The sequence below is a fragment of the Mobula hypostoma genome, chromosome 17, assembly GCF_963921235.1.
Source record: "Mobula hypostoma chromosome 17, sMobHyp1.1, whole genome shotgun sequence".
NCBI classification, from domain to species: Eukaryota; Metazoa; Chordata; class Chondrichthyes; order Myliobatiformes; family Myliobatidae; genus Mobula; species Mobula hypostoma.
Window position 1 is genome coordinate 12,551,616 of NC_086113.1, and position 13,525 is coordinate 12,565,140.

General features: G+C 43.8%; 1 protein-coding gene across 2 annotated transcripts in view; it reads right to left on the bottom strand.

The window, feature by feature from the left end:
• Positions 1–283: 283 nt before the first annotated feature.
• LOC134357680 (dual 3',5'-cyclic-AMP and -GMP phosphodiesterase 11A-like) overlaps positions 284–13,525 on the bottom strand; it is a 251,408-nt gene continuing 238,166 nt past the window's right edge. For both annotated transcript variants that reach the window (XM_063069299.1, XM_063069298.1), the window contains one exon: positions 284–755. In XM_063069299.1, coding sequence (XP_062925369.1) covers positions 603–755 — 153 coding nt within the window. In that variant the 3' untranslated portion in view covers positions 284–602. The remainder of the gene's footprint in view (positions 756–13,525) is intronic.

Consider the following 13,525-nt stretch of genomic DNA (forward strand, 5'->3'; position numbering starts at 1 on the left):
TTCAAAAATGCTTCTGGAATGGCATTTTAAGTGGAGTCCCTTGGATCCATCCCAGAATGCCGAGCAGTTACTTGTCAGGCGAGCATCTTGCCTCGAACATCAATAAGCCATTGTCAGTCTGACACTGTACCCTGCTGCCAACAGATTTAACTAGAATTCGCTTTAATAAAGCTGTCCAGCCAGTAGCAGATTTCTTTTAAAGCACCGAAAGAATGCAGCGGTAGCAGATGGCAGATTATGATTTTAATCACCACGGTAATTACTGGATGCTCTTAGGTAGCAAACAGAGTGGTGCACGATGGGATACATGTGAAATGGTCCATGACTGTTGATGGCCGATCTTCTTGTTGAATATTTGCGGTGTTAAACTCCATTCAATACCCAACACTTGATCAGAGAGCAAAATGAATTTGCGCCTCTTCCTCTGCAGCTACGCAGATGGGATTTATGGTAATGCCACTGAAGATTCATGCTGCAGCCAAAGTAATATTGATGATTCACAGTATTTGCATCTTGGCCATTAACATTCCATCTGCCAGAGGGTCAAACTGTCCTAATGCAGAATAAGGTCAGGCCAGAAACATGTTAAGGTCTGAATTTCACTAGTTGATTACTTCAATCTTCAGCGTGCAATTAGCAGCATCTGTGACACCATGGGACTGACAGTGCATTGTATAGAGCTCCTCCCACTTAGTCCTATTTGCATTGATCCCGTTCACCAAGGGCTGGATCCTGCCATTCAGCCTGGCCAATGCCTGGAATGTGAGGAGAAGATAAAAAGGGAGAGTGAATCAGTGAACCAAGCAAAGGCACAACAGTCTCTGAAAACTTTGAGATACATTTGGAGGAGCATAAGTACCTAATTTCAATAAGCCAAGTTCCACATTCTTTACCAACATGGTACTAGTTGAAAACTGAGTCAACCATTAATCAGAATCAGGTTTAATATCACCGGCATATGTCGTGAAATTTGTTAAATCTGTGGCAGCAGTACATTGCAATACATAATAACGGAAAATAGAAAAAACTGAATTGCAGTAAGAATATAAAAGTATATTAAGTAGTTCAATTAAAATAAGTTGTGCAAAAATAGAATTTTTTAAAAAGATAGTGAGATAGTGTTCATGGTTTCAATGTCCATTTACAAATCAGATGGCAGAGGGGAAGAAGCCGTTCCTGAATCGCTGAGTGTGTGGCTTCAATCTTCACCTCAGCCAGTTGAAGAAGTTTGGCATGACTCCCCAGATTCTAAGGACTTTCTACAGGGGCACAATTGAGAGCATCCTGACTGGCTGCATCACTGACTGGTATGGGAACTGTACTTCCCTCAATCGCAGGACTCTGCAGACAGTGGTGTGGACAGCCCAACGCATCTGTAGATGTGAACTTCCCACTGTTTAGGACATTTACAAAGACAGGTACGTAAAAAGGGCCCGAAGGATCGGTGGGGACCCAAGTCACCCTGACCACAAACTGTTCCAGCTGCTACCATCCGGGAAACTGTACCGTAGCATAAAAGCCAGGACCAACAGGCTCCAGGACAGCTTCTTCCACCAGGCCATCAGACTGATTAATTCATGCTGACACAATTGTACTTCTATGCTATATTGACTGTCCTGCTGTACACACTAATTATTACAAATTACTATAATTTGCACATTGCACATTTAGATGGAGATGGAACGTAAAGATTTTACCTCATCATGTATGTGAAGGATGTAAGAGATAAAGTCAATTCAGTTTAATTCTGTACCTCCTTCCTGATGGTAACAATGAGAAGTGGCAATGTTCTGTGGGCTGGGAATCCTTAATGACTGACGTTGCCTTCCTGAGGCACTGCTCCCTGAAGATGTCTTGGATGCTACAGAGGCCTGTATCCATGATGCAGCTTACTTCAAGGTGGATTAGTAAGCATACCCAGGATTACTAATTTTAAACAAGATTTAAACTCCACTGTTTGATCTTTCTACTGCAGGAAGATTAAAGATTAGCTTTATTTGTCACATGCGCATGGAAGCGTTCAGTGAAATACATTGTTTTCCTTCAAGGACCAGCACAGAGCAGGGTCTGTGCTGGGGGCAGCCCACAAGAGTCTCCATGCTTCTGGCACCAACATAGCATACCCACAACTCACTGACCCTACCTGTATGTCTTTGGCATGTGGGAGGAAAACAGAGCACCCAGCAGAAACCCGTGCAGTCACAGGGAGTATGATCAAACTCCTCACAGAAAGCAACGGGAATTGAAGCCTGGTCAGTGATCGGGGAAAAGGAAGATCTTACAAAGACTTACTGAATTACGAAGGGTACAGATAGATTAAATACATACAGGCTTAAAGTGAAAGATGGAATATTTAAGGGGAACAGGAGGAGGAATGTCTTTACTCAGAATGTGGAACAAGCTGCCAGTGGAAGTGGCAGACGGATGTTCAATTGTAACATTTAAAAGAAGTTTGGATAGGTACATTAATGAGAGGGGTAGAGGGGTGTGGAGGGCTATGACCTGGGTGCAGGTAGATGGGACTAGGTAGAAGACTAGGTTAGCACAGATTAGATGGGCTGAAGGACCTGATTCTGTGCTGTGGTGCTCTATGACTCTGTAATTTCAACAACCATCAATATGATTTATTTAGAGCGCAGGATTTTGAGGTTCAGTGGGTGGCATTCTTGCCACAAAGTCCAAAGGTTACGAATACATATCTCACTCAAGAGAGATGACCATAATATTCTAGGCTGAAATCCTCACACACTGAGTGAATGAGCAAGGCCTCCATTCATGGATGTTGTGTCCTAGCTGTCTAGATACACAAGCCAGGGCAGTACGACATGGAGAGGAAGCTGCTGCCCATCCCTCTTCATGCATTTGATGAACCCAAAGGAACGGCAGAGACCGATACAGTTCGGGACCAGTAGCATCGCAGGAGTTGCCATTCATCGTTGAACTCAATGAGGACTGCCTTAGGGGTTCCAGCTCTGAGTCTTTCCCAATCAGGTTTACTCCCAAGCCAATGTGAGATCAGCGATCACGCACCACTGGAGGCCAAAATCTTTCAGATGAGATCTCAACCATTTTTCTTGCTCAGAAAAAGGCATCCCAAGACATTATTTAGAATAAAATGGCAGGGGGTAGTTCCTGGTGTCCTGCTCAACTTTCAACCGTAACTGAACCTTTCTAAAACAGATAAGCCCGGAATTTACTGGAGAAGTGTGTGTGTGGGGGGAGGAAGCTGCCTGCCCTCGGCAGCATGCTCCTCATCCCTGTAAACCTCTCCTTTTGCTGCCTCACAGTCACAGAGTTAAGTGGAGAGACCCCTAGAACTATGAATTACATGTGGGGAGAAAAGTTGGGTTAGAACAGGCACCACCAACGAAGTTCCTGCGAGTCATTGATGCCAGCAGAAGCAAGAACCCACTTCTAGCAAAGTTGCCAATGTTTTCTTCAATATGTCAATATCTATGACATTCACAAACACCTAACAACTATTAAAAAGTGATTTAAAATATTAAAAGATATTTGAAAAAAAATTAATTAGAAGCATTTAAAACACTTAAAGACGTTGAACAAAATTTGGTGGCAGTGAAAGATATAAGTTACCCTCATTTTTCCTTTCCTCCCAGCTGCTCTGCAATCTCAATTTAAATTAGTCTCACAGATCCTGCAGCAGATCTAACCATGTGCCGGGGAGTTTCAACAGGCTCCTGTTCCATAAGGAAATCCCACAAGGCACAACGGAAGTTCTTGCCCAGTGAGTCTGGGACTTTCACTTTTGTGCAAATGTGTTGAAACCAAACAGCACCCATGTTCAGAAATGCCAAAAGTTCAGTCCAGACCCCAGCAAATTCTGGCCTAGTACATAGATTACAGTACAACACTGTTTCCAAAAGCTTGTGGCGTTTCCAACAGCAGTGTTTCCTTCAAAGTACTCTGAGTTCCCAAAATTGTGAAAAATGCATTACAAAAGCAAATATAATGCTTTTAGCAAAGGCAGATATCAGAGATGAAGTTCAATGTACCAGCATTTCTTTTGACCATGTTAGGAAAATATTAGCTGAAGATCAGGACCTTAAGGTTGTTGATGGTTAGTTGGAGAAGGGAGGAGAATGGGGTTGAGGGGATAATAAATCAGACATGATAGAATGGCAGAGCACACTTGATGGGCCAAATAGCCTAATTCTGCTCCTATATCTTGTGGTCTTCATCCAGTACAGCACTGATTATACGGTACTGTGCAAGTCTTAGGCAAATGTAAATAAATTCTGGAAAGTTAAGATGCTTTCAAAATAATGAAATGAAAAGCTTTAAATACTCTTAGGTACACTGTCGTGCAGTTTTATAAGAAAATCGTCTGGTAGGTTGTTCCCAGCATCTTGGAGAACTTGCCACAGTTCTTCAGCAGATTTTGGCTGTCTCATTTGCTTTTGTTTCCACAGGTAATCCAAGATCGCCCTAATAATGTTGAGATCAGGGAACTGCGGAGGCCATACCATCTGAAACCATATAAAAAAAAATCTAGTGTGCCAAAGACTTTTACACAGACAACTGTGATTTCTGCCACCCAACCTGTTTTGGAATGTGGACTATCTACAGGTACATCATGCCACTTGAGGTACAACCAATGATATCCCTTCAAACTCCTCCAAATCCAGTGGGACAATGTGAATCAATGTTGGTGTCCTCTCCTGGGCCAAAATCCCTAGCTGTGAATTATACACAACTAAACTCAAAATGCAAAAGCCTGAAAGCATATACCACCAGGCTCAAGGACAACTTCTGTCCTGCTGTTATCAAACCTTTGTATGATAAGATGGATTCTTGACCTCACAATCTACCTCATTATGATCTTGCAGTTTATTTTTTATCTGCAGCACAATTTCCCTGTAGCTTTTACACTTATTTCTGTATGGTTACTGTTTTACCTTGTTCTGCCTCAATGCACTGTGTAATGATTTGATCTGTATGAATAGTAGGCAAAACACGTTCTCACTGTATCTCGTACATGTGACAATAATAAACCTATATCGATACCAACCGATTTCCTTGGCCAGGCCGCAATGCTGAAATGCTTGACGTTAGACTTCCAGACCAAACACTTATCCCCAGACAAGAAAGAACCTGCAGGTGCTGGAAATCCAAGCAACACACACAAAATGCTGGAGGAACTCAGCAGGCCAGGCAGCATCTATGGGAAAAAGTACGGTCGATGTTTCCGGCCGAGACCCTTTGCATCTATTCCCAGTTTTGCTCAAATGGAAGCAATTGTCACGGAGACAGAGGAAGCGATTCAGGGAATTGTAGATTCAGATTCATTTATTTATCATGTGTACATCGAACCATACAGTGGAAGGCACCGCTTACGCTAACGACCATCGCAATCTAAGGATGTGCCGGGAGCAGCCCGCAAGTGTTGCTGCACATTCCAGCGCCAACATAGCGTTCCCACAATGTCCAGCCGAACAACAGAAGCAGCAACAACAGAAGAAAACATCGCCACTGACTCCGGAGAACTCCTGGTACATGACTAATTAAAGTTAAGCTGTGTTAAGGATGGTCTGGCGAAAACCCAAGTGCCTGCTTCAGGAGCAGACAAAATAAAACTGCACGAGTGATGAAAGAAATTCATCACCTCTGGTAACTGTACGCTGACCCATCCTGCCCTTTCTGTGGTCAAGTTTGAAAGACTCGAAGTGACCCCGTCAGTCACCTTAACACTCAGAGAACTGAAGTGGAAGGAAATTATCCCAGTCCCGCAGGGTTACTGGACAATAAAAGCAACTATTTGTTTCCTTTTCCTGGCGAGACCATTATGTCAAGAAACAACTACAGTAATAAAGTTAGAACTCACAGTGTTGTGAACTTGCTGCTTCCTCCTCTTGGCTGACTAGACCTGCTCTTTCTTCAGATTGATAAGCCACCGAGGTGAGAACTAAAATGAGGCAGGGGGCCTCATTTGGTCAACCTAGTCAAATCAGATTTCAGGTTCTTGGTATACTTAAGGTGGAGGTTGATAGGTTCTTGATTAATAAGTGTGTCAAAGGCTCTGGGGAGAAGGCGGTGGAAAGGGAAAATAAATCAGCCTTGTTGGAATTGTGAGGGAGACTCAATGGGCTGAATGGACTAATTCTGCTCTTATGTCCTTATTCATTGCACTCCCCACTTTACCTTAACAGCTACAGTCTTCTTCCAGCGTAAGCCCTGCTGTACAATCCTAGTCACTAGTTACCAATATTGATGTGCGTGTTATGGGGAAAATAAATCTTTCACAGCTTTATTAGAAAATTAGAACCACCTTCGAGGAAAATCTTGAAAGATTATTAAGGAATCAATGCATATGCAATTAATGCAAAAATATGCAATGAGTTAAGTGATCTGGTATGACCTTGCTGAATGGTAAGAGGCTGGATATTTCAGTACTTTATTTATTTTGGCTCGCTGTGAGTTCCTCTGGGGTTTATGGTGGAAAATCAGGCAAATATATAACCCCCACCACTTTCTCCAATACACATTTCAGCGCCATTTTATTCACTGAAGAACTGAAGCAGCACATTGCTGACCTCATATTAGCAAAAACCTGACACATCCTCAAGCAAGAACGTTCAGTGTCACAAGATGCATATTTCACCCAGTCTATTTATGCTCTAAAAGGTGAAAAGGTCTTTGTCACATGTACATTGAAACATCGAAATATACAGTGAAATATGTCATTTGCGCCAATGACCAACGCAGCGCAAAGGTGTGCTGGGGTCAGCCTGCTGTAAGTACCACCGTGCTTCTAGCGCCAACATAGCATCCCCACCACTCACTAACACCAACCTGTGCTTCTTTAAATGTGGGAGGGAACCAGAGCACCCGGTCACAGGGAGAATGTATGAACTCCTTACAGACAGTGGCAGGAATTGATCCTGATCTTCCGATTGCTGGCAGTATAAAGCAGTACGCCAACCACTCTGTTACCGAGTTGCTCTTAAAACAGACAATCATCCAGGGTGGGGGCACCTGGACATCTGCCTCTCCTTGTGTTTTATACCCAGTGATTATATCACAAAGGGGGTGCAGTGGGTGTCCAGGGAGAGGTAGCTTGTATGTCCATTCCGAGGCCATTCACTCACCTTTGGATCTTCTCACCTGTGGCTCCAGGCAGCTGTGTGCATGTGACAGCGCCGACACCCCGGTGGGCTAAACCAGGTGAGGGCAGCTGGGGGACCTCGTACCCTGGTGAGGTAGTGAACCATGCCTGTCCCAGCACGTGAAGTCAGCTCTGGCGGAACGGATGAATGAGATCTACAGTGAGACCCAGTGACCAGGAAGGTGGTACTGCAACACTCCGTGGAGAGCCAAGGGCATGACAAGGCACAGAAGACGTCGTGATCATCCACTGCAACCAAGGAAGACCCCAGGTTGTGATGCTTGTTCGTACCACTGGACTCTGACGTCTGAGGTCGAGAGAGTGGAACTGCACAGTACAATGGCTTTTCCACTTTAAAAACTCTCCTGCACAGGTCTTCTGTCATTGTTGGGATATGACAGACAAACAACATATCGCAATATTTAGTAGACTGATTTTCCACAGTATTGCTCACAGGTAGTTGGGGAATTGACCCTGTAACAGCTAGTTACTAATCTGGAGCTATGTTTCATGCAGTACTCCTGAGGCCCACATAAATGAATATGTGAACCCTGGCCTGTTACTTTCAGACAATTTGGTACAAAGTGTTAGCTTCTTGTAAGTCCCTAGCTTCTACCTTCAGCAAAGCTTTACCAAAAGTCAAAAAAGGGAGACATAAAAACATCTTACACATTGAGGAGTGAAGTCTTAAATGTGATCAATATACTTGACACAAGATTTGTCACATAGTGTTTACAATGAGTTTATTATGAAATAGTAGGATTATTACCCACACAAAAAAGATCAGGAATGTGCTAGCCTCTCCAGTATATGCCATACCCTCTAACAACACACTCACAAAATGCTGGAGGAAATCAGCAGGCCAGGCAGCATCTATAGAAATGAATAAACAGTCGACGTTTTGGGCCAAGACCCTTCTTCAGGACTAGAAAGGAAGGGGGAAGACGCCAGAATAAAAAAGTGGGGAAAGGGAAAGAGACATGGCTAGAAGGTGATAGGTGAAGCCGGGTGGGTGGGAATGGTAAAGAGCTGGAGATGAAGAATCTGATAGGAGAGGAGGGTGGACCATAGTAGAAAGGGAAGGAGGAGGGGACCCAGTAGGAGGTGATAGGACGGTGAGAAGAAGTAAAAGGCCAGAGTGAGGAACAGAAGAAGAGGGGAGGGGAGGGATTTTTTACCGTAAGTGGAGATCGATGTTCATGCCATCAGGTTGGAGGCTACTCAGATGGAGTTTAAGGTGTTGCTCTGCCACCCTGTGGATAGCCGCCTCTTAATACGAGAGTAGGCCATGGACTGACATGTCCGAATGGGAATGGGAATCGAAATTAAACTGGACACCAGGAAGTACCACTTTTGGTGGATGGGACGGAGGTGCTCGATGAAGTTCCTATTTCTTTTCTGTTCAAATCTTTGTCCCTCTCCTGTTTCTGTGCTTTGTTGGGTGTAATTATAAATTTTGCTCCATGCGGAGAGCAAACCTGACAGTTTTGTGCCAGAGATTTTAATGAGCTGTGATGCAGGCCGCTGGGTTACTGCTTGGGTGGAAAAGCTGCATAACCCTTACTCATTGTGTGCACTCCCAGACCACATGACGAGACACTATGAAAGTATTGTCTTTCTCTGATGATAATATTCAAACATTTCTATTCTAGTTGTCGACTCAGTAAAAGATGGATGAGGTGAGAGAGATGATGTGGAGATTCCTTGCGTCACAAGTTGTGGGGTACTTTAATTCTCAGATATAACTCTGCAAAGGAACCATATTTTCAATATACTGTACAGTTATTGGTTATTTTCCTGGGTTAGGTTTCTGTTTTCTGCCTTTAGTAATAGATAGCACCACGCCAGGGTTTCACAACCGTTTTTATGCCGTGAACCCCTATCGTCAACTGTGGGGGTCTGTGGACTCCAGGTTGGGAACCCCTGGTGTAGACCTTCTACCTCACTGCTCCTGATACCTGACCTTGGCTCCCGTGTCCGTGGACTTTGTACGATCTCCCTGTGACCAAGGGGGCTTCCTCACAAATCCCCAAAGACATCCAGGTTGGTAGGTTAACTGGCCACTGTGCCTGGCCCCTACTGTGTAAGTGAGTGGGGGAAGTTGATGCTAACGTGGGCAAAATAAAACACGGGACCCATGTGGGGTTTGCGTAAATCGGAAGTGGATGGTTGGCACGGAAGTGATGGGCCAGTCTCAGCTGTATGGGGCGCCGTGGAAGTGTAGTGGTTAGCACAATGCTATTACAACTTGGAGTGTTCCAGAGTTCAGAGTTCAGAGTTCAATTCTGGTGCCATCTTCAAGGAGTTTGTACATTCTCTCCATAGCCGCATGGGTTTCCTCTGGGTGCTCCAGTTTCCTCCCACAATCCAGAGACATACGAGTTAGTAGGTTAATTGATCATTGTAAATTGTGCTGGGATTAGGCTAAATGTCACGTAGATGGGTCGGTGGGTGGTGCAGCTCGTTGGGCCAGAAGGGCTTGTTCTATGTTATATCCCCAAATCAACAAATATGTCTCAAACTGCTCCGGAATTTTATTCTGGTGGGTTTACAGGCCTGGCTATCCAGGGTGCTTGGTTGCTGCACCTGGAAGGAAATTTTCAAAAGCAGGGAATAAGTAATATGCAACACACACATGCGCGCGCGCGCACACACACACACACACACACGCACGCACACACACACACGCACACGCACACAGACACACACAGACACACACACACACACGCACACACGCACACGCACGCACGCACACACACACGCACACACGCGCACGCACGCACACACACACACGCACACACACACGCACACAGACACACACACGCACACACACACACGCACACACACACACACACACGCACGCACACACACACACGCACACACACACACACGCACACACACACACACACACACACACACACACAAAATGCTGGAGGAACTCAGCAAATGAGGCAGCAGCTATTGACGGAATGAATAGTGGGAGCCAATCAGGACTCAATTATCCTGTTGAAGAGTCTCAGCCCGAAATGTCAATTTGTTTATTCCTCTCCATGGACGCTGCCTGACTTGCAGAGTTCTTTCAGCATTTTGTGCTTTTTGCTCAATATTTCCAGCATCTGCAGAATCTCTTGTGTTTAGAGTAAGGATGGTGATTGGGCCATTTTGTACGTTTCTTCCAAGCTCTACAAAATTCGCTTTGCCACATTATTTCTCTCTAAGAAAGGTCGCTCCTTGGCCTAAGCAAAGTTCCACTTACATTGTTCGTGCTAACATTGGTTATTTTCTGTATTCATAGGAGCTCCTCAAACATTATGCTGCACAGAACTTAGTTCTTTTGAAAAATTGCTTCAAATTTTGGACTGAATGGGTGATCCCAGAAAACAAATTCGGCTGTTGATTTAAACTTGGCAACAGCTCATTCAAATTTCATCTGTTCAGGACTACATTATCCAAATATGTACTTGAAATTGAAATTTAAAAACAGGTACAGAAATTCTGGACAGAGTTCTGAACTGACGTTATTAATGAACACAGTGAACTTGAGAGGAACAATTAAACTTTACATGGTAAGCAATAAAATTGTCCAGCTGCCTTTTTAGCAGTATTATAAAACTCACAGGTGTCCTTTCCACTTAATTGAGATTTTTTTTGGAATAGAGGCTATGCTTAGCTTCCTCATCTTCACAATTTATCCAAGACTGTCAATGAAACAACTACCGACATGAATATTGAGCAGATGTTCTTCTGCTACACCGAGGTGTTGTTTAAGATTACCGAGATGGGAATTTAGAATACCAGCTATAATTTCCTGTGTTTGCTTTCACCAGAGACATCATCATACACCCTGTAAGTGCATGAATGACAGGTTTATCATGAGACACAGAACAGTAACAGCTATGATAATCTGTTAAATCTTTCGGCAAGGTCTTTGAGTACCTCATTCTGCAACATAGCCAATGAATTTTCAGTAAGTCTACTTGTCAAGGCCATTTCCACATTTACCATATGCCAACAACATGGATTTTTATGAGACGTAATAACAAGGTCATGTGACGTTTAATTAATATTTAAACTATTGTTCTTGAGAGCTGGGGAATGTGTGTGAGTGAATACAATAATTATTAAAGAGGAGCTTGATTTTAAATAAAACATCTGAAGGATATCTTCCTGTTCTTCTATCTAGTTCTCAAATATTAACTTTCAGCAATGTCAACTTTTACCCCAAAATGTTTACCCATTATAAATGAGTAAATTCAACAGGAGATCAAGGAACATGGACCTACAGATCGATCCCAGCCAGGCAAAGGAGCAGGGGGCTGAGACATAAGTTCAAAGTTCAAAGTAAATTTATTACCAAAGTATACATTACCTTGAGATTAATTTTCTTGCAGCCATTTACAGGGGAAAAAGGAAACACAATAGAATGTACAAAGCACTATACATAAACAGGCAAAACTGACAATTAATGTGCAAAAGAGGACAAACTGCAAATAAAAATTATTACAGAGAATGAGTTATAGACAATAGACAATAGGTGCAGGAGTAGGCCATTCAGCCCTTCGAGCCAGCACCGCCATTCACTGTGATCATGGCTGATCATCCACTTGTAAAGTTGTAAAGAAACCTTGAAAGTGAGCCTGTAAATAGTAGAATCTGTCAGAGTGGTGGTGAATGAAGTTGTTTACACCAGTTCAGGAGAGTGATGGTTGAAAGGTAATAACTGTTCCTGAACCTGGTGGTGTGGGGACTAAGGCTTCTATACTTCAACATAGCAATGAGAAGAGGACGTGGCCCGGATGGTGCGGGTCTTTGATGATACATGCTGCTTTGTTGTGGCAGTGCTCCATGTAAATATTCTCAGTGGTGGGGAGGGGAGGGAGGGAGGTATTGTGTTTTGGTAAGAAGGAGGGAGGTATTGTGTTTTGGTAACTCCAGCAATTAATGGAGCCGGAAGATATCTCGTGAACGTTCTTAGTTTTACTTTTAGCAAAATGCGCCTGTATGTGACTTGGTGGCGTGATGACGTATGCCATTCATGTACTTTTACATATAACCCATAGTGAATTATTTAAACATACAGACAATGCTGAATTGGAGACATAGAAAATCTACAGAACATTACAGGCCCTTCGGCTCACAATGTTATGCTGACCATGTGACCTACTGTAGAAGTTGCCTAGAATTTCCCTACCGCATAGCCTTCTATTTTTCTGAGCGTCATGTACCTATCTAAGAGTCCCTTAAATTGAACAATATATTTACAATATTACTCAAATATTACTGAAATATTGTATACACAACAGGAGTGAGAACTGGTCACTAAGAAGCTTCATGACCGGCCATTGTTCTTTTCATATCAGTGGGTATTAGATCTTCTGAGTAAACACAAAATATTCTGCAGATGCTGGGGTCAAAGCAACACTCACAACACACTGGAGGAGCTCAGCAGGTCGGGCAGCACCCGTGGAAAAGATCGGTCGACGTTTCAGGCCGGAACCCTTCGTCAGGATTGTAGAGGGAAGGGGCAGAGGCCCTATAAAGAAGGTGGGGGGAGGGTGGGAGGAGAAGGCTGGTGGATTCCAGGTGAAAAACCAGTAAGGGGAAAGATAAAGGGGTGGGGGAGGGGAAGCAGGGAGGTGATAGGCAGGAATGTTGAAGAAAGAATAGGGGAAAACACAATGGGTAGTAGAAGGAGGCGGAACCATGAGGGAGGTGATAGGCAGCTGGGGGTGGGGGAAGAGTGAAATAGGGATAGGGGAAAGGAGGGGGAGGGAATTACCATAAGTTGGAGAATTCTGTGTTCATACCAAGGGGCTGGAGACTACCTAGGCGGTATATGAGATGTTGCTCCTCCAACCTGAGTTTAGCCTCATCATGGCAGTACAGGAGGCCATGTAGGGACATATCTGAATGGGAGTGGGAAGCAGAGTTGAAGTGGGTGGCTACTGGGAGATCCTGTCTGTTTTGGCGGATGGAGCGGAGGTGATCTTCTGAGTGTCCTGTAGCAATGAACCATGACATTTAACTTCCATGTCCAAATCAGATATATATAATGTAATTGTACATTAATTGCTAAAGGGAGTTTTCTTGGGATCTAAGAGTCCCAAACAAAGTGACAGCAAATTGGGACTGAAAGCTTCTCACTGTAGGAAGTATTATTCTGTCGTCTCACAGCTACAAAACTCCCCAGCCCCCTTATGCACTAGGGATCATGGCTAAAGCTCTACTCCTTACTGGCCCATGCTACTTCTCAGTCAGGTTGACCTCTTGGCTGGCAGCTCCGTGAGAAATGAGTGAAAGAAAATCTCTTCATGCTCAGACATTCAGTATTCTTCTGCCTTCCCTAACATTGAAAGGCCAATGTTGAGCCATTGGATCAACATGTTGCCTTTAGTCAACATA